Source organism: Hirundo rustica, chromosome 3, assembly GCF_015227805.2.
Source record: "Hirundo rustica isolate bHirRus1 chromosome 3, bHirRus1.pri.v3, whole genome shotgun sequence".
NCBI classification, from domain to species: domain Eukaryota; kingdom Metazoa; phylum Chordata; class Aves; order Passeriformes; family Hirundinidae; genus Hirundo; species Hirundo rustica.
This window is the reverse complement of record NC_053452.1, coordinates 28,435,203-28,455,953: the sequence shown is the minus strand read 5'-3', so window position 1 is coordinate 28,455,953 and position 20,751 is coordinate 28,435,203. Positions and strand designations below refer to the sequence as shown.

The window sequence follows — 20,751 nt, the reverse complement described above, 5'->3', positions numbered from 1 at the left end:
TGGAGGGTAGACAGTGTTGCCTTTTGTGGTATTGTCCCATAACTGAGTGTGTTCCCTTCTGAGTCTCTTGGTGCATCTCTCTGCACCAGACAGATGTTTTCCCTCTGATGCATGGCAAAAGCTCCAAGGAGCGCTGGTGGGTTTGTATTGCAGCCTGGGATAGCTCTGTAATGAATCTCCAAGTAGGGATTTCCATTCCTCACCTCTAGCTTCCGCCTCATGCCATGGGTTGTCTGTATAGGTGTGACTGATGGTTTAGATGGGCCAAGGAACCAGGAAGCTCCCAGTTCCCAGGCAGGTCCTAGACATGTCGTACCCAGAGTCATCGTACCATCGATGACTCTGTGTGGGAGTGTTCTCAGCACAGCACAAATTCCCTGCTGCCTGCAGACAGGCTTTTGCTCACTGGACCGTCTTAAGCCCCCACTTTGGAACATACAGAGTGTGTTTGTCACCCTACCACAGCAGTTAAGAAGATTTTACTTCGTTTAAGCGTGCTCACAAAGTGGAAGGCACTGTGGCACCCTTACAGGAACATACAGCCTGAGCTCCTGTAAATTACAGGGGATGTTGTGCTGAGATGGCTTTCTGCCTTTAGGGTTTAGCAGAAAAATTCTGTAATACCTTTTTTTTTTTTTTTTCCCCCTCTTACTGGCAAATAGGAAATGAATAAGCAAAGAAAGACCATTATAACTGTGGTTTCAGAAGCTGTTTAGTTTGAAACAAAGGGATTTCTTCACATTCAACCTCATTAGTCTGATTAGTGGGCTTGTAAAATGAAGCATGAAAATGAAACATGACAAAGACATGAGTTGATTGTACTAAAATCTACGCAAACTGCTGCTTGGAAATGAAAGGATGACAGACATCTTCTCTGAGCTGTTTAAAAAGTTAAGCTTCCAAAGTAGCTCATTTTTTTTAGAACATGTAAATTACATTTCTGTAGCTCTTAACAGGAGACACTAAGAAGCTGAAAAATCCATACAAGCCTGTCAGGTGACTTTTTTGGTTGGTTGGTTGGTTGTGGTTTTTTAATAGAGCAGAGAAATGTGAAGATGTAGTAAGTTATCAGTAGAAAGATATGTTGGGCAGGAACATGTTATAACTGTGTGGAAATGGATGATGGGCTACTAGATATTTCCATTTAAAAATCCGTGAGAATACGCGGCATTATCTCCAGAAAGGCCTCTTTGTATCCTGCTGACTTCTGCCTTCAATACCCTCTGTCCTGTTGCCTTGGTTATTGTAAAAATACCTGTTTGTTTGGATCTTGATGGGAGATCCTGAAAGGCAGTGATTTTACTCTTTCAGCATTGGTTCAGTTACTGTGGCACTGTGTGATACAGGTGCAGCGGTCTCCTGTTTCTAGTGTTGCTGTACAGCTACAACATATTTATTATCTTGAAAATTGGGATTTGAATGCTTCATTTTCTTAACAGAGGTTAATCCCACAAGCCTGTATCTCTTTGGGTATGAATGGATTGATTTCTGCCTGTCTCATACTGTCAAAACTAGGCCTGTCTAACTGCAGTGTTGGTGCTGCACGTGACTATGTATTTTCTTCTGTAGCTCACTTAAAAAAAAAAAAAAAAAGAAAAAAAAAAACAAAAAAAAACAAGTAATCTGAATGTAAGTTTTGGTGTATTTCAAAGAAGTATTTCAAAATACTGCCTTCAAAGATTAGTCACACTAGTACAGTGTGAGATCAGATCCCAGAACTCCTTTTGTAATTGTGGGGTCTGCATTTCCAGCAAGAGCATCTGGAAAAGGATTTTTAAATGCTTTGTGGAAAAGTGAGCCGGAGGTGTTCTCTCAGGAGAAGAAATTGGCATCTTGGTAGTGAGGAAAGGAAGGGTATGGCTGGGGGCGGTTCCTGCTAATTGGAGAGGAGTGTGATCGCTGTGAAACACTGTGAGTGAGGGGCTGAGCACAAGTGTGCTTGGGGGACCCTGTCGTGCTGCTTTCTGCCCTAGCAAGTTGCTGCCATTATGGTTCGGCTCACTGGGAAGAACAGGGCAGGATATTGGTGTAGGAGCTGTGCTAAGTTGTTGCCCTTTGGGCAGTAAAGCCTGGGAGTTTAGTGTGAAGGTAGACTGGATGGGATTTGGAAATCTTCCTGGGACAATTTCCTGTTAGGCAACTTTGGCCATGAATGATGCTGCTCTGTAATGCGCAGCCACGAAGTATTTCCATGAACCATGGAAGTAATGCATTGCCAGGCTTATTAACCCCCTTGCTCCATGTATAAGTGAATTGTGCATTACCTACTTTAAACCTAAGCAGATGGGTGTTGTAGAGGTGACCCGTGTTGGAGACAGCACATGAAATGTGCAGCTTCCTCAGCCACTGCGCTTCTGGCCCCTGACTCGAGGAGCAGCAGCGTCTGCTGGGCACAGCCATTGCCTGTTGTGCAGCGTGCTGGGGGCTCCCATGCCAGGATCAGGAGTGCCCATGGAGAGCGTGAGCTCCTGCCACAGGCTGCAGAAGACCCAGTTTTCAGGGTCTTTGTGGATGGTGTCACCTTAGCAACCACCTTGCATAGGTTTTGTAGGCAGATGGGAATTATTTCCTAGGCGCGAGTCAGGACATGATTTTGCCTATAAGAATCAAAATATTCTTTGAGATGTTTCCATGGGAAGGGGGGAAGAAGGAGGATCACTTACTTGAGCAGGTTTTGGAGCAAGTGTTTTGAGCCTGGCTGTCATGGCAGTCTACCATCCTGAGGCACCTGTTGTGGCTCTTGAGTGCTGGGCACAGGCACTTTGCACTCTGTTTATTATTTTCAGCATAGCTTTGTGGGATTTGTGTAATTTAGCTAAGTGTGTGTGTTTCTAATACAAACCTCAGTGCAAACAAACAGTCCCCAGCAGGGACTGTTGCAGAAAGAAGAATGAGAGTACTGTTGACTTGAATATTCCCTGTTCCCTGTCTTTCCAATGAGTTCCAGATATTCTATGGGTTCCTGGTTCCTCTGCTGGTTAACCAGACAAGTATTTTCATTTTTGAATGAGGGCAGAAGAATGTTTAAGGGGGGAGTCTGAAGACGTCCCTCTAAAAATGAAAGTAGACGTTAAAGTGTTTATTAAGTGTATTAAGATACAAATGGCAGTAAAAATACCCAGGTTTATGTCCACTTTTCAGAGTGCTTGGGTGGCTGTTTGCTGTGGATTTGGGGAAGTCAAAAAGGGGTGATGGATAAAAGCAAACCCACCATATAGTTGTTCAAGGTGTTGCTTGTCAGTAAACAATGTCTTCTGCAGAAGAGAGGTTTTAAGAGGGAAGTTCACCAGGAATTATCCAGTGTTGGTGCCACTTTTATATTTGAGATTTCTGTGGTGATCAGTATGGCTCTTAAATAAGTCATACTGTGCACCCCAAAACCTGACCACAGATTAAAATGGAAGCTGTGAACAGCAACTTGAGTTAGAAAGTGTAAATATGTTAAAAAATAGCATCTGCGTAGCTGAGCAAGGCGCAGGAACACTCATTGTGATGTTTGCAGCTGAAGTTAAAATAAAGAAGAGCAATCTGTTTTCCCAGTAAAGTTCCACTGGTTTGATTTCTGTGAACTGCAGTGTGTTCTGGGGGCTGCAGTTAAGGCCAGCACTATCTGTGTTAGCGGTGAAGTGATAGACACAATTAGTATTGCCTGCTCTTCCAGGAAAAAAGCCAATGGATGTCATGCGACGGATCTAAAAATGGATGGTGACGACATCCATTTTATGCTTCATTTGATCCAGTGTAGTACTGTTGTGGGCTGCTGTGTGGAGGAGGGGCTGAACTAAAATAACATGTATTTGTATTGATCATAAGGCTCATTATATGAGACAACTTTTGTGGTTTGCCACTTACAAGTTTGTGCAACTTCTGCTACAAAGTAATGCCTGGGAGCAGCGTGCTTTGGTCTGGGGGCTCGACAGTTGTGGATTTTTTGTATTTGTGCTTTCCCTTCCTATCTCAAATTCGTTGTTTACCAACATCTTGAGAAAAAGAGACCAAGGCTTTCAGGCTGCTGGGTTGGTTTGATGTTCTTTTCCCATTAGAGAATACAAAATTTAATTTGGGTGCATAAACATCTGAAATATGGGAAAATGCATTCCTGCCAATGTCTTTAAAAAGAGCTTTGTTCTGGAAAATTCTGCTGAATTAGTGTTGTAACCACTTTCCTGTCATTCTCTCCAGTGGACACACAAGTGGGTTTTAGTTTTCTTGCATGAGTCTTAACCTCTGACTTATGGGTTATAACTAGATGGAGAGAAATCCCCATGGATCACTCTCCTCTGGGGCACCCCAGGGCTCTCCAAATACTGGGCAATCAAACTCTGGAGTGAGTGTATAAGGGTTGCTCAGGGCTGAAAATTCTGCTGGATAAGTTGGACTTGGAAATCACACACACCCTTTGTGAGCTTGTTGGTGTCTGTCAAGTGCATAGCAGCCTTTGGCAGCCATCTAACAAGTGTGTGTACCTCTCTCTGTGTTGGGCTTAATTCTTGTCCCGAACAAGCAAGTATTTGTATGGGAAGAAGGTTTGGGGAGCAACAAATATGGATTCTCTTTCCTAATATGGATTCTCTTCCCACTAGAGTTCGTTCTGTGGTACTGATAGGACTAAAAGAGCAAACTGATCCTGCTCCTCTTATGGCTGGGAAATGGTTCTGGCTTAACAGACCTGACTTCAGCCATCTGGGGAACTTGCTCTGCTCTGCTCTCATTTCCAAAATAGGATAAACTGCAGGATAAATTACGTGCACATCTGAAATTTATTGGGATTTTTCTTGAAGAACTGTGTCAAGGGGCTGATAAGAGATACTGTATTTTCTGTGAGCCAGCAGAACCTTTTTAATTCATACCCCACCACTGTTTGCTTAAATAGCAAATGGAAGCAGGCTGAGAAAAATATCTGAAATGACTCAGGGGTGGTATTGCAGCTTTTGGGAGGATGCACTAACTTCTTGTGAGTTGGAGCATTAAATTAAATGGAGCTTTCATGTCAGGGAAAGGATTGTGATCTATAAAGCCCAGTGGTTAGAATGGGAATTGGGTTTAGACATTTTTAACATGAGCTGAACCCAAGAACAAGAGAAGCTGAGGTTTGGTGAAAATGTCTGGGAGTCTGTCTGATCATCGTATCAAACAGACAGCCAAGGCAAAGACATGATGAGAAAGAACCTTCACTGCAAGTCCCAAAATCTTTGCTGAAAACTGCTGCCTGCAAAGTGGCCCGTGTAGAGATGGGACAGGTTGGAGCAGGTTTGTCAGGAGGGGAAGGTGAGCTGGGCAAGGGGAAGGCAGCATGAGGCAGAAATCAGAATGATGGAACCATAGACCCATGTATGGGGCTGGGGGCTAATGGAAGGAATGGCATCGATGTTAGAGGAAAGGACGGGAGTCAAGGCTAAGTGATTGTCTGCAGTTGCTTGCTGCAGCTGAGAAACACATTCAGCTGCAGAGAGCCTAGAGGATATTTGGTGTTGGATGGATGAACAAGCCATCAAGATGGTCATGCTGTGCTGCTGTGGTTTGTCTAGCACCTTTGGTAGTTTTCTTCTGGTTTGCCTTTGCCAGTGCTGTGGGGAGACCACTTCAGTCCCTAGAGCTAGTGCCAGTCCTTTGAAGATCAACAGCCAGACCCTAAATATTAAAATATGCCTGGTGCAACAGTCAACAGTCACTCTGGTTTCTGGGGCTGGTGCCTTTGAGGATCTAGCTTGCCAGTTTTGTCTATAATTCCAAGACCTAAACACAGATTTTTCAAGTGAGGAGTTTGGGGGATATTTTTTTTTTTTAAATTTATTTATTTTTTTTTTAAATGAAGCTAAAAGGGGTTGGGTTTTTTGAGATGCAACCCAAGTGCAGTTAAGATGCAGGAATTTTCACATCAGATAGTGCCCAAGGTGTGACACAGCTGCTGCTGCCTCCAGCATGTCAAGGGCTGGTGCTGGTTGGCTTGCAGGTAGTCCTTGCAAGCCAGGCTCATGCGTCTGCTGCTGTTCCCCAATGAGACATCCTAACTGGGAGGCATGACTGAAGAGAATTAAGTAACTCCTTGATTACAAGAATTTAGGGCTTCTTCAAGGAAAATGTTCCATGTGAGATCTGTGGCACAACACAAATGTCCAAAACTTCAGGCTGGCTTTCAGTCAAACAACAACAAAACTGTAGTTAAGGTGTTTCTTTCAAATACATTTTTAATGCAAACACCCAAAACTGAGGTACTTTCCAATTACTGGAGCCTTGTGATGGTGCTTTTGTTGTATCAGTTAAGTGAAGAAACATCAATGAACAGAGCCTGGAGCAGCACAATCCAGCCTGCCTCCCCCGCGGGCAGGGGTGGGCTCAGAAGCAGCCCCAGGAAACCAAAAGGCAGATTTTGTGCTGTGTGTTGGTCTGTGCTAAGGGAGCAGGACAAGGACAGACCTCGTCCTAATAACATATTGTTAAGGACTTGCTTTTTTTCTTAGAAATTGACTTGCATTTTTCTTAGAAATTATTTCTTCCTCCCTTGGGAAGCCTATAATTAAGGAGTTGGAGGGGAAAGAAAAAAACAAGCTGTTTATTTAGATGTAGAGGAATATTTCCAGTTCTCCACTGTGACTCTTAAAAAAAAAAAATACACATGCACACATGTATGTGGAATGTCTGTTAATAGCTTTATAAAGCTCCTCAGGCAGAAGTAACAGATGAAACCTTTACCACCTAGAACTGGAGCATCTGTGTGTTGGTATTCTGTGTGCTCTGCCTGCTGCTCCAAGTGAGTGTGATGAATCATGTAGTGTCTGCAGATTTCAGTACGGCTTAGAAACCTGTGTCTCCAGTGAAAAGACAGTTGGACTTTGTTATCCAAGTTTTCTGGGCTTTCTTGCGTTTTTTATTAGTAATCACATAGTGAGAATTTCCTGTTGTATTTTGTTATAAGCGTTTCTTTGTTAAACATCATGAATCTTACCTGAGTGAATTCTGTGTTCTAAGAAAAATGGTTGCTTGATCATTTAAAAAGATGATAGACTTGATAATCAGCCAGAGACTGAGACCAGCCCAAGTCATGAGAGCTTGGCAAATCAGGCCAATTTTTCAGCAGAATGTAATGAGTGTTGAAAAACATCGCTGGGATCAGTGCTGTGCTGTTAAAGATACAAAGTCTGATGCCAAGAAATGGTGCTTTTAGGCAGTGAAAGATGATGTACACTGAATTTTAAGCACTTCTGCTGGCCTGCTGGGGAGAAAAAGAAATTAAAAAGCTGCCATAAGTCCCTGGTCAGCAGAACAAAACTCAGCTATTAATTCAAGGCTTGCATTGTGTTTCTGACCAGGTTTAGGTCTCAGGGTACTGTCAGAGTTTATCTGTCTAGGATATTCATATACGTAAGGAAAAATCACTAAAACTCACTAACATGAAAAGTGTTTAGCTGTAGAGGGGGAAAGAAAAAAGGCAGCTCAAGGCACTACCAGTATGTTCCTTCAGCTATTTCAACATGGGAATAGTGAATGCAGGACCCTCTTAAGTATGTGAGTGTGAGCAATCAGCTGCCTGGACACCCCCAAAAAATAATGCCTGACAGCACTAATGCATATTAACAGTTAGCTATTGCACTCTTCAAAAGATAGTTGATCTTACCGGGTTAATCACTATTTCAGAGATTGTGTTTTGTTTTTCTCCAATACTCAGCTGGATTAGGATCTGTTATGCTGTTAGTCCTGGGGACACTTGGTCAAAGACTAAGGGGATACTTTAAAAGGGAGAGTTTTGTATAGTTAATAACAACAGATTGCGAGGCAAGGATTTGGTTTCTACACCTACTGAGTGTCCAGTCTAAGAAAGGAGGTAATGATAGCCCACTTTTGCAGGCTCTTCAAAAGATTTGCTGCTGCTTGACCAGCTCACTGGTGCCTGTGTGGCCACTGCATGTTTCAAAGGCAGTTATCAAAAGGGTCAAGCATTAACAGCTTCCACACAGCAGTGAAGTTTAGGTGTATGTTTGGAAATTGATTTTTTAATGTATCTGTCCTCCATGTGATTGGTGTAATTATACAGGCAAAACCAGCATTTTCTATATGGAAAAAGATTGACCTGTTTAACAGCAGCACTGGGATTAATGACTACTGTCAGGATGAAGAAGAGGCTTGGAAGGATTCGATGGGGAAAGTCCATTAGTCAGGGGCTTGCCAAGACTGCTAGCATACGATGGCTTCTGTTTCTCCACCAAAACTCAGGCTGGGAACTCTGGCAATCCAGCCTCTAAACTGTGATTTGGTGGACTTAATTTTCTCTCTTTTTCTTTTGTAAGGGTAGCATTACAAAAGGCACCCTCAGCTCCTCAGATAGAAACACTGTTTTGAAATGGAAGCAGCAGTCTGAGCCACGGGACAAGTTCCAGAAGGGCATTAATTCTTCATTTGAGTAAATACAGGAGAACTCTAGAAAGCAGTTGATAGTATGGACCTTTGGCAGGCTCCTTCCCAGCTCTCAGACATGGGTAGCATTTGATTGTTCTTTCAGTCTTCAAAGATCAATGCAAACTTTATTTTCTATAAATAATTTAATAAATACTTTTGTTTTACAATGATATAACAAATAACAAATTCATAGCAAATGAGTCACAAAGAATTTAGGATCAGTATACTTTAATAAGGTATCAGTGTCAAAATACATTTCCTTATCAAGTTAAAGTTCCCATACAGTTATAATATTGTCAATAAGAATTCAGCAATATAGATTATGAAATAATTATGATAAAAGGTATGATTAATATTAAGACATGGAATATTTTTTCAGAGTGTTTTAGTAAACTGTTAGGATATAACATTTTTAATGCTGAAACTACACAAATAGGAAACAGAAGAGCAGTATTCAAGTGTCTTTAATCCTTGAAGCCTTAAGTCTGTGACACTGCAAATTTGTCAAGTCTGGATGGCCAATTTTCATTAGATGTTCATGCTTACAATAAATTTTTTCACAAAGTAATAACTTCGCTTTACAGGTACATTATTTTTTGGTAATAAACTCTGGAAAGATTGCCTGCAATAGGGAGTATATATATTTTTTACATCATGTACCCATAACAAAAGGTCTTCAGCTTTTCTAAGTAAATGTGGTTAAGACTCGCTTAACACAGCAAACTCTGAAGTGCTTTATGAACCCAAGGCTCTCTCTATGCAAGTGTCAGTGCATGATATAAAGCAATTTTATACACCAGGTTTCAGCAGACTCAGAAGTCTCAAAAATATATTTTTGTTCTAAGTTTCTGGGCCAGATTTTTACCTTTAGTACTTTGCCACTGTTTCATTTTCTTCTGTGAATCTACAGTGATTTATACCAGTGGAGGAAACAAGATAGATCCCAGCACAGATCTAAGTCTGTATGTATTTTAAAGTCAGAACTGCTCACCTGCCTTTTATTGTAGTATTTTTTGCTGTTTAGAGAAGTTGTAATTTAAACTTTCAAAACCCTTTGAAAGCATTCAAAGCCATGTATTTCAAATATGTGCATGACAAGTAATGATTGGAAAGCAGTTCTGAAAATTTCTGGCTGCCTTTTAATGGCTTTTTATCTGCTGATTAATGTAAGGCAAGTGAAAATGAGAGAACTCCCTGCTGGCTATTCATCTCACTATGCAATCCCTAATTTTTTTTTGTCTAATTATAACTGAGTTAGCCTAATACACTGGGAAATACTATTTTGAGATTTGTTGATTCAATAGTGAAGTGATATTGCTAGCTAGCATATAAAATGAAGAAGGGTAGCATTAATCAGAGGTGTTAGTACTGGCCACTGCTCCGATTCCTGAAATATCAGCAACATCATAACAAATACTACAAGTTTCTAGCAGAAACAGCTCTTAAAGTAGTGGTGTCATAGATATAGCAAAAGTACCAAGAGATGATTAACAACTGACCCAGAGAGAGATAATTAAAAAAGAATCTGTTTTGTGTAAAAAATAAAGGCAACAACAAAGAACAAAACAAGAAACCTCAACACAAACGAAAACACAGGCCTAAATCCTCCACTGGGGCAAATCTGTAGGACTCCCTTAGCTGTAGAGCTAAGCCATGTTAAGGCAGCTGAGAATGTGGCTTGCTTCTGAGGAAAAAAGCTTAAAACGTGCAACTTTCACAGATACCCACAAGCATTGCATTTCACCATTCACATTTCTTTCGACAAAGTGTATAAAAATGAAGGAAAGGGATGGAAGGCAGAAGGCTGGGATTTTTTCCTTAGTATGCTTTTCCAAAAGTTATTAAAGTTACAATAAAATAAATGCTGGAAACCAGAAAGACTCAAAGGATTTTAATTTGGCAGATCAACAAAAAACTGTGGTTGGAGATCAAATTTGTTTCATTCATCTTTGGCAATAAAAATATATCTTTGCAGTACTGCAGCCAAAGTATCGCATGACGAGGCATTTATACCACAGCTTTTTATTAGCATGAAATTAAAAAAAAAAATAATTCAGAATATAAATTACAGGTAATGAGATAAGGGGAGGGTAATCAAACTCTCTAAACACCACTTTAATTGCAACAGAGAAGATACAGTAGATGAATTTCTTTAATATGAATAATAAAGTGAGTAACTTCAAAAGGCCACTATTTGGTAATGTGGACAGGTTCAATATCTAAGTAAAATCCTGTAGAAGTTTACTGGTATTAGAAATTGTCTACTTGCAAAAATATATTTAAAAACGGAAGCTGTTTTGAACAGTGTAGGCCACGGAATACTGCGGGATCGCTCAGGTCGCCTGGTCCAGCGCTCGCAGCAGCTCGCTGCCCTGCAGCAGCGTCGAGCTGCCCAGCACGGGCACGTTCACCTCACAGTCATATCGTGTCAGCTCAGGCAACAGGTAGGGTTCAAAGGAGGGCCCCAGCAGGCGACTGGTCAGACCTGGAACACAGCAGTGAAGTAAGTCAAGGTGCCGAGACCAGAAAGGGCACTTGTTTCCTCCCACCTCTTCTGTTTACACCCGTTTCATTCTGTTTTTATGTCAATATGCCTCAAACCACCAGCAGCTCCAGGTGTCAGAGCAAATCTGTGCTCTGCTCTTCCTTAAACTGCTGCAAGGGTGTCACACAAACCAGCGTTGCTTTTCACCTCCACCCCCAAACTGAGATTGTTCTGAGAAAAAACTGTATTGGTGCAGATGAGGAAAGCTGTAGTAAAAGACAGGGTTTCTGAATTGACACCACTCCTCACACGTGTTAAAAAGAACACACACACGTCTCCTTTAACCACTTATTTCAACATTTAGAAGGCAGAGGTGAAGACTTTGATCTACAAACTTCCATGTCACTGCTGCAGCAAAGTTGTTTAGTACAATGTAATGATCAATTCCATCAAAAGACAAGAATATGGATGGAGGATGACAAGTCCCTCAAGGTGAAAAGGTGTTAAGTTTAACTGAAATATTTTTCTCATATTTTACAAATGTAAATATTACAGTTTCACACTAAACCACAAAATTGTGCTATATTTCGATTTTTATCATCCTCCTCCATATTTTTTGTGTGTTGTTTTTTTTTCATGGCATCAGTATTGTAACAAAATACCAACATTTTCCGGTCTCTGTGTTTGACAGCTCTTACCTGACGCCTTATTAGCTGGCTGGGCACTGTAGTCCTGACAGTGGGAACTGTAAAACAGAGGGGGAAACGCTCCTGCTTTCAAATTCTCACCCGGACTGTCACAGCTGGGTTGATGCTGCTGCTGCTGCAGTTGATTCATTGGTTGGCTCAGACCTCTTGAGTTACAGAAAAATTCATCTGTTATTTAAATAGTAGGGAAAAAAAAAAGTTAAATGAAGCCAGTGTAATAATTACAGTAGATAATACTGATCCAAAGCAAAGTGAACCTGTGTGATGGTGTTACAGCATAGGCAAATCTGCGTCGTATCACAAAGGAAGTCTAGAAACAAACAGCTCTAGCAGCAGTACAGCAGTCAAGATATGCTTGTGTAGGGAAACTCAGTGTTGTAGAGAAACAGTATCTGTTCTAGCTCTGAGATATTCACACCTTGGATCAGCAGGAGGTAAACACAGCTCCATTACGCTGATTTCTGTTCCCTTCGAAGCAAATGTGTGAACATATGTGAAACCAACTAAATGGTATTTATCAAATGTACCTTTAAATTGTTCAGCTCTAAGATATACAACTTGATCTTTAATTTTAGCTTTGTGTAATATTTACAGAGCTTATTTACATTTCCTTTCGAAAGAGCTTTATTCCATATTCAACCTGTCTAAATGGTGTTTCAATACGTAACATTGCAAAACCACTTTCTTTTGTCTTACCAGTAAGAACACTTGTGCTGAGAGACTTCTTTTCTGTAACCAAGGAACAGTTTTCCCCCTTGAGAAATTTCATTCTCTTCCACATTAACTGAGATGGGTTAATGACAGATGGATCTCCCTGCAATGAGAAGGGAAGCAAAACAGACAATTACACTGATGGCCATGGTGAGTCCAAAGTTGTGAAGGGGATGCTTTTCTTATGATTACCCCACTCAGCTGTTGCAAGGCTTGTTCTTCATAATCCAGTTGTCGCTTCAGTTTCAAACTGTTAGACAGAGCAAGTCTTGCTGGGTTTACATCTATGCCTCGTTGTCCAAAAGCATCTAGGGGCCTGTGGAGAGATCTCTGTGAGTGCACAGGAAGGAAAATTGAAATAATCTGGTTCATTTATACAGATTCTTCTTTCATTTAAAGACATTTAATGTGTCTGAGACTTGCCAGTGGACAGATCTCAAACATCAAATGTTTTTATTTCCTTTTATTAGTCATCCCACCATCTTTAGAAACTTTTGACGTTTGGGATCAAAGACTTAGGAAAGTTTAGCATAAACAGCCTCTAGGGATCTCCAAGCAGACAAAAAATGCTGTGGAAAAGAAAGTCAATCCTACCAACAAGAAATCCCAAAAAGCAAACTGGACAGCTTCATGTTTTAAAACGACCATTGCTATTTTATGTACTTCCTGAACATGTCAGTGTGAGCAACATTGAAATCTCAAGAGCTGCAGAGAAACTTCTATCTATGAGGCAACTTGTAGGACTATGCCCTCTGATCTACATCTCATCACATACTGTTCACATGTGTAAGAACGCAAACAAAAGGGTTGTAGAAAAAGAGCCTGCAATTTAAGCCTTGGCTGTAGTATTTACATATGCCAACAATAATGCACTTTCATTCCTCTCTCTTCCCCATTTTCAGTTGTGCAGAAAATATATGCAAGGTAAGAAAGTATGTGTGTGTCCCTGCTACTGCCGGACCAGTAAGCCTTTTTGGTACTGTTCTTAAATTGCATGAAATCAGGCATGCTTTGCAAAATTACCGGTGTAATTTTAACCGGACCAGCAGGAAATTCATTTGCGTATCCTTCTAGGCAATGAAAAGTCAGTCCACTTCTGCCTCCTCCAGACTCACTGCCACTGGGAGAGCACCACATTAATTTCCCCAGAGCTGCAGTCTGATGCCTATCACAACAAATTGTTTCAGCCGAATTGAGAAAAATCAAATTTCAAGATTGCGACCCTTCTCATTTCCCAAAGTATTTTCTGGGTAAATATACGAAGTTATACCACAGAAACACATACCTTTTTTTATAAACAGGCACCCTCTGAGAAGTTATTGGTGGGCCCGAGGGGGAACTGGATAGGGATCCTGAGTATTTATCCATGAGTCTCCATTTGCCAGGAACATATTCTAATGGGGGATCAGGTGGCCATTGGGTGTTTGGTCTTCCTCCCATCGAAGACAGGGGAGTGCTGGCTTGGTCATGGTATGGTGGCAGTGATGACCTACTCATGTTGTTGAAGAACACCGATGGTAAGGAGCCATGACCAGAGTTAATTTTTTCAGTTGATAGCTGTGGGCAATATTTCTCTGGGAGGAACTGATTCTGTGAAGTAGGAGCGAGGGGCTGGAAGATGGTACTCATGCTACTTAGACTCTGCTGGGTATTTTGTGCACTTTCAGAGAGAGGACTTTCTTCTTGGCAGATGGGGCTGAGCTGGAAATCTTCTCCATCCATAGGAATGTAAGGAGCCAAGGTTTCAAGGTCCAGTTCGTTAAAGTCAGTCTGTGCAATAAAGAAACTATAAGTTAGTAATAGTTGTGGCAGTTAGTGTGATACAGAATACTAATAGATGCAAAGCTGAAAAATCACTGTATGCCAAATTTACCTAATGAAACAGGCAAACTCCTGTTTAAAGATGTCTTATTTCTATACTAGCATACATATTCATCATATCATCAGCAGCAAAACTAAGACAACAAACGGAAGGAGAAAACCTCAGAGAGGAGCAATATTTGTTAAAGCAGCTTGCATGCAGCCTCCAGCATCACTGTGATCTGAAGTAGATGTTGTTTCACTAAGCTTTGAATAACTTGTCTGCCCAGACTCTACAACATGTGGCTTGTAGTTCAACCTCAGGCTTTTTTGTGTTAAAATAGAAAGTACAGCTTTCTCATAATCCAGATACATTAAAAAAGGTGTCTAAAAATGCGAAGGTTGGGAAAATTTAGCCAGAAGGACACTATCACACTTAAATCTTTATTCTTTTTTCCCTTGGAGGACTAGCCATACCCACATTCACTTCTCTTGGCATTTGACCAGAGCTGAACAAGAGAGGATAATCAGTGCTGGGCCCCCCCCAATCAGCTCGTAACACCCCTGCAGCACTTTTATAATACTTGTTTTTCCCACCAAAGCAGCTGATGTGGTGGGACACACCTGAGACAGCAGATGCTGAATCTGACAATACTGAAGTTTGTGCATGTAAAGTCTTGCAGTGAGTTTCATCCTGCTCCACGCTTGTCTCCTATCTGTCCACTCTTCCCCATGCTTTCATTTCTATGTCCAGACTTAGATGAAATTTCTTCAGAACATGGATTATAGCCTACCTAAGCCTGCAAATTGTGTTGGCAAATTGAGGTACCTAATTTGGGCCCCAGCACCCCAAACTTTCTGAAGGATTAATAGAGATGGGTGTGAGGTCTGGGCTACCAATCAGCAGTGCCTGCTCCTTTCTCTCGACTATAAAGTATAAGTTCTTCACAAAGGCATTTCAATTAAGTACCTAAAGTCAAGTAAGCTTAACTTTAAATAAAAGGCACACACCCTTTATTCACTAGCTCACTTGCTGTAATGTTATAATAGCGGATTTGTTTATTTATAGGGGAAATTTCTACACTTACATCATTATTAGAATGCAGCAGATGCAGACTGTGTGTTACTTTATGTGCACGTAATTTTCAAGTCTGTCTGAAAACCTCCAAGAGGCAAAAGAGGAAGCATATATCTAAAATGAGTTTTCATTTTGTAGTTAAAGAAGATGTGTGCCATGAGGGGCATTCCTCTCTCATTCAGTTGTTTTGCAAGAATTAGTTTATTTATATTTTGTTCTAGAAAGGATGTTTACTCATTAGCCATTCGGCTGGATTTAAAAACAAATTGCTGCTGCCTATAGAACTCTTCCAATCTACAGAAGACTACAGATTTTGAAAGCTCTCTGGTGATCCTTTCTTCTTAGCAGTGCCACCACAATGACACTCCAAACCTTGTGTTTCAGAGAGTTAGGGACAGAGATTGACATGGCAGATTTTGGAAGTGCACTGTTTTACTAATGTGCATCAAAGATTTGGTGTGCATGTGCAAACGCAGTTCAAATGCTGTATCCCAATATGTGCACGCACAACATCCAGGCTGTCTACTAGCAGGAGACTGATCTTGGTGGTTTTTGGAAGAGATAGTTCATTACCTGGGAGGTGCACTGACTTTTTGATTCTGTGTCCATGGCAAAAAGCTTTTCAATCACCTCAATCTTAAGATCTTCATCCACAGAACTGTAATAATCTCCTGGGCTGCTGGGCTGCATGGAAATAACAATGTGTTATAACCAGGAAGACAACCACAGTCCTGGCTTAGCATCATCTCATTTATACCATGCCGTTACTCAGTAACAGATCTTTCCTACGAAAAGTGAATGGGCAGATGGTATATTTAGTGTGCTCAGAACCCAAAACTGTCCACTTCTATCAGGAGCTTTTCTCTGACATGAGACTGTCAGTACAAAACATAGGCACTCATTACAGGAACCTAGCTGTCATCGTATTTAAAATGTTTTTTTTTGGCAACTCCGACCAGGAACAAGAAATGTACACCATTAAATACTTTTGTCAAGAAAGAGGATGCTTAGCAATACCTCCATGCTCTTCTTAAGACTGGATGACCTCTGGTTAAGAGTGGCTCCAATTTTTGGGGGCAGTGCCATGGAAGCACATCCATTTTTTCAGTGGGAAACCCCAAGGAGCTGCTCTCAAAAGCCTGACTTGGCTAAGCTTCCTAAAAGCTACAGGTTCTACTTAGCAGAATGAGGATGGGTCTGGGGCAATGATCCCAGTGGCCACACAATTTTACATTTGCTTTTTATATAAGGCTAACTCCATGAAAGGTGGTAGCATGTTCTCCTACTAGTTGTTTTATATGTTACAGTAATTACTGAGGGACAGCTGGGAGACAGTGAGGACTGCAATGTGAAGCCAGGATATTGCTCCCATTTGATAGTTTTGCTATTAATTCTTTAAGGCATGATGGAAGGATAGAGATACCCTGGGCTTTGCTAATAAGCAGTGAGACAGGACAGCCAACAAAAATACATTGTCTATACATATTGATGAGATTGGCTTACAAAACTTAACATGCTTTAAATGTTTTTTCAAGCTCTTCTTACCGTGGAACAGCTACTGTTGCTGCTTGCACTTGGAGTACTGCTGCCAGGTGCAATCTGAGGCATTGTAAAGGACGGTATCATCCGTGTTTCACCTTGAGCAGGGTGGCTTTTCACTTCCACTGGCCATGACTTGTTTGGTGTCAAAACAGCATTGGTGAAGGCAGGGGCTTCCTCAAACTTCTGTGTTCCTAGATGGGGTTTTAACAATATTAATGAATACTTTTAGCTGGTGCAGTGTTATGATATAACTGCAGCTATTCATTAAAAGTAAGCACTGCTCCTAGTTGCCATGACAATAAGTTGGCACAGACTTAATGCACGTTATTTAGTCAGCAAGAAAGACGGATTCTGCTCTCATTCACAGAAATTTTCTACTGGTGTGAGCATGTGAGCTCTTTTAGCCATTACTCCCAATCTGTACACACAGCAAACAGACCTTGTCTATTAAGTCTCTAAATACAGGCTCACATGTGGTTCTTTGTTGCACAAAAATAATTTATACAAATACTAACCAAAATCCAGGGAAATAATGGCATCACCAGGTGTTGGTGCCAGCTGAGCAAGTTCCTCTGGTTCTTCCTTTAGCTTAGTAAACAAGAAGTCACTCTTCTCTGTCTCAGGGATGCCGCTGTCATAGGCAGTGTTCATTGTCAGCAGGTGAGGCTTGAAGAGTGATTCTGTTTGGTCCATGGAGAACACAACATCGTTCTTCTCAATTTCACTAATGAGAGAATAGGTTTTAGGCATTTTGTACCATAAAGGTGAAAGATGTGGATAAAGTAGGCAGTACAAACTCTCTGGGGCTATAGGAGCATTTTGGCCTCTCGGTTGCATGCCAGGCTCTCGACAGGCGAGGCACAGTTCCAGCGTTGCTGAGCACCACCATTTCAGATGACGCAGAGAGTGTGGTCAGGACTTCTGTGGGAATACTCAGGGCTTTGTTGCTCTGCTTTTTAAAGGGATGTAGTCGAGGCTGTAATGACCCAGACTATCACTCAAATAAGTATTTCCTATTTTGGCCCCAACTAGGACCAAAAAACCTCAAGGTTTGCCAAATGAAGGCAAAACTTCTGATTGGTCCTGATTTTTAAGGCTGTAAACAGCTTCTCCTAGCAACATACGATACAGTTACTACTTAGTTTTATCTCTGGGTCACAGCATTAGAAAAACAAAACAGATTAGCAGCTGTGCTACACAATAAAATCTTCGGAGAAGACCTTATACTCTTGTATGAGCACAGCAGCTGCTCTGCAGAGGAGAAAGGCTGTGGTATATTTCAACAGCACGTATGGGAACAGGCATGCCACATTTTTCATCGATGTCTAACATCAGTAAACAAGACTGAACAAACATGACTAAACTGATTTTGGAACAACAATGTTGAATAAATAGACCCTTGAAAAGTTCCACCAAATATTGCGTTTCTCCAGCACGTGAATGCACACGTGCTCTGGTGCGTCCCCTGAACCCACCTCAGCACGTAGTTGACGCAGACGATGCACTGGGGCTGCAGGTTTCGGGTGTTGTAAATCACCGTTCCTTGGGTCTCCAGCCATACGTATCCCCCGTGCTTGGCAAGCATACGGTACTGGCCCGTCACTACTTGACCTTTTGTGCACACTGAGAAAAGGGGGCAGGGATATAAATAATGCATCAGGACAGGAACACACAGCATGTCACACTTGTTTTAAACACACCCGCTTCTGGGTTTTCATTATGCAGAAGTGCAATAAGGCACTTGATTTGTGGACAAGGATGCGCTTAACTTTGAGGAAATTCTGCCATTTTAAACATGAAAGGGGCTGTTCATTTGAGGCCTCTACTCAAGACTGAAAACTTGAATTCTGGGATTTGAGTTCTTGAGATGGTCTGAATCTTCAGATCATAATGTGGAATTTTAAAAATTTAATACTATATTTCAACTCCCAAAATAATGCCTGCCGACTTGAGTCCCTGTTGTAGAAGTGGCTCAGTTTGGGCTCCCAAATTGATCTGTAGAAAAGCAAATTTATTGAGGAAACTGTCGTTTCCTTATTTAAGTAATTGATAAATATAAAAAATGGGTGACTTAAAAAGCAATATTCACAAAGATTTTTTTTTTTTTTTTAAGTTAAGATCTTATGGGAGTAATACACTCTTAAAAAGGTATCCAAATTAAGAGTAGTAAACACGACTGCTATGTCTAGACAAAAAAGCTGAACGACTATATTTCTCCCTCTGGTTGAACTGTGTTGTTCCTCTGCAAGAGCTTGGAATTTGCAACCTAAAAGAAACCAAGACCCCACATGACCAAATCAAATAATGTTTGTTTAACTCTGTTTTTCTGAACTACCCTGCATTTCTCAAACAATAAACTTTTAATAGTACAACTTAGGTTTAAAGCTTCTAAATGTTTGAAGGGTGAAATCTGTAGCCCTGCTACCCGCAATATTTTGCAATATTTGCAAAGAATGAGTTTTCAGTGTGGGGCTTTGGACTTCTGAGATGTAAGGTTTTATGATGTCCTGTCTGCTGTAATTCAAAGCTGTCAGTGGAGGAAAAATAACGTTGATCAATGGCACAAAACTTAGGGCTGGAGAAGACAAGCAGTACTTGCACTAATGAGAGCTTGTACTTGTAAGCAGACACAGTCACACTGAATAGCAGCAGAAGTGGGAACTGGCCGAACTTAGACCTTTGACCACATTGGCAACCTTTCCTCTTAAACAGCTTTTACATCCAAAAGAAGTATGCCATCACACTAATGTCCGAGAAATAATGCAATCTGACTCAGGAGGACTGGAAAATTGATACCGTGGTCTTTTTACGGAAAAATTCCTTGTGAATGTGGCCATTAAGAGAAGCTATTTATTGTTGGCCTCTCCTACATCACCACCGTACAAATGTACAAATCCAGGCCTGTGAAATACAACAACTGTTTTGCGGATAATTGTTGCTGTGTTTATCCTTCTATTTCTGAAGTTTGTTTGTTTTCTTCCTAGGAGTATTTAATCATCCTTCATTTAATTTATTTAGACAAAGTAGAACATTACTTTTTTTGATTAAATACTTCTGGTGGAACAAAATCAAAAGGCTTTCATTTCAAAGTGTTTTAGTGACTGGACTGTTCTGCTCTGCTTGTGAAACATAATTACACTGCTTCCTAATCATCAGCTCATCAATAAGAGTTACAGTGTAGGCGCCTGTTACATTACAAAGAAGCTTTTTACTGCTTTAATCTTTTTTATTATTATTCAAAGCATGTCATGTTCTGATATAATAAAGTACAGCAGAATCCCTCCATGGAGTAATCTCATAAATTACTAATACACTTGTAACTGCTGACTTTGTTATCAATGCTACATTTAAGGTTTTGCCTTCAGAGTGAACTTCTTACTTCTCTATTTATTTTTTTTTTTACTTTTTATAAAGTATACGTTACCTGTGTCTGTACAGAACTAGTTACATGTCAAAGAAATATGCTCCAATTATACTCCTTATCTTTGTGTGGAGAGGGGGGAAAGGCAGGGACGATTTTTACAGAACAGAAATCCATGATTCCCTTGGAAGTCTTGCTGAACTTCTGGTAAATGGTGGGCACTGTCAGAATTTGTGACTGCATAATTGCAAGGAGATATACTCTATACATATTTCTAATAAAAAAATACTGTTTAACAAATGCAAGTCTGCTGAATGTGAATTTTGAGGTGGCTATTTCCATGCACAAAAGGACGTGGCCAGGGAAAATGAGTAAGTTCTGTATAGCCACATGCTTGGAAGAACAAGTAAGGTCTGTATAAGCTCTATACCTGCTGGGTTACCCTGAATTATATGACATCTCAATGGCACACATAATGGAATCCAGGCATTTCCTATCTGAAGGAATTATATGTGTTTTGTCAAGTCACAGCTTGCTGTCACTTTGTCTTTGTGATTGTTCTCTGATTTGGTAAGAAGCTGACGGTCCCAGAAGACATGGGGAACTATTTATCTTAGAAAAACGAAAAGGGTCAAATTTGCTGGCAATTTAAACTGATGGTTCTGTTGTGGGA

The 20,751-nt window shown here is 40.8% G+C and overlaps 1 protein-coding gene across 2 annotated transcripts in view; it reads right to left on the bottom strand.

Annotated features, from left to right (window-relative positions):
* Positions 1–8,369: 8,369 nt before the first annotated feature.
* EPAS1 (endothelial PAS domain protein 1) overlaps positions 8,370–20,751 on the bottom strand; it is a 76,715-nt gene continuing 64,333 nt past the window's right edge. For both annotated transcript variants that reach the window (XM_040057723.2, XM_040057724.2), the window contains exons 8-16: positions 18,193–18,340; positions 17,233–17,441; positions 16,721–16,908; positions 15,749–15,859; positions 13,583–14,067; positions 12,490–12,613; positions 12,283–12,400; positions 11,578–11,754; positions 8,370–10,879 (exon numbers count right to left, since the gene is read on the bottom strand). In XM_040057723.2, the coding sequence (XP_039913657.1) occupies positions 10,728–10,879; positions 11,578–11,754; positions 12,283–12,400; positions 12,490–12,613; positions 13,583–14,067; positions 15,749–15,859; positions 16,721–16,908; positions 17,233–17,441; positions 18,193–18,340 (1,712 nt within the window). In that variant the 3' untranslated portion in view covers positions 8,370–10,727. The remainder of the gene's footprint in view (positions 10,880–11,577; positions 11,755–12,282; positions 12,401–12,489; positions 12,614–13,582; positions 14,068–15,748; positions 15,860–16,720; positions 16,909–17,232; positions 17,442–18,192; positions 18,341–20,751) is intronic.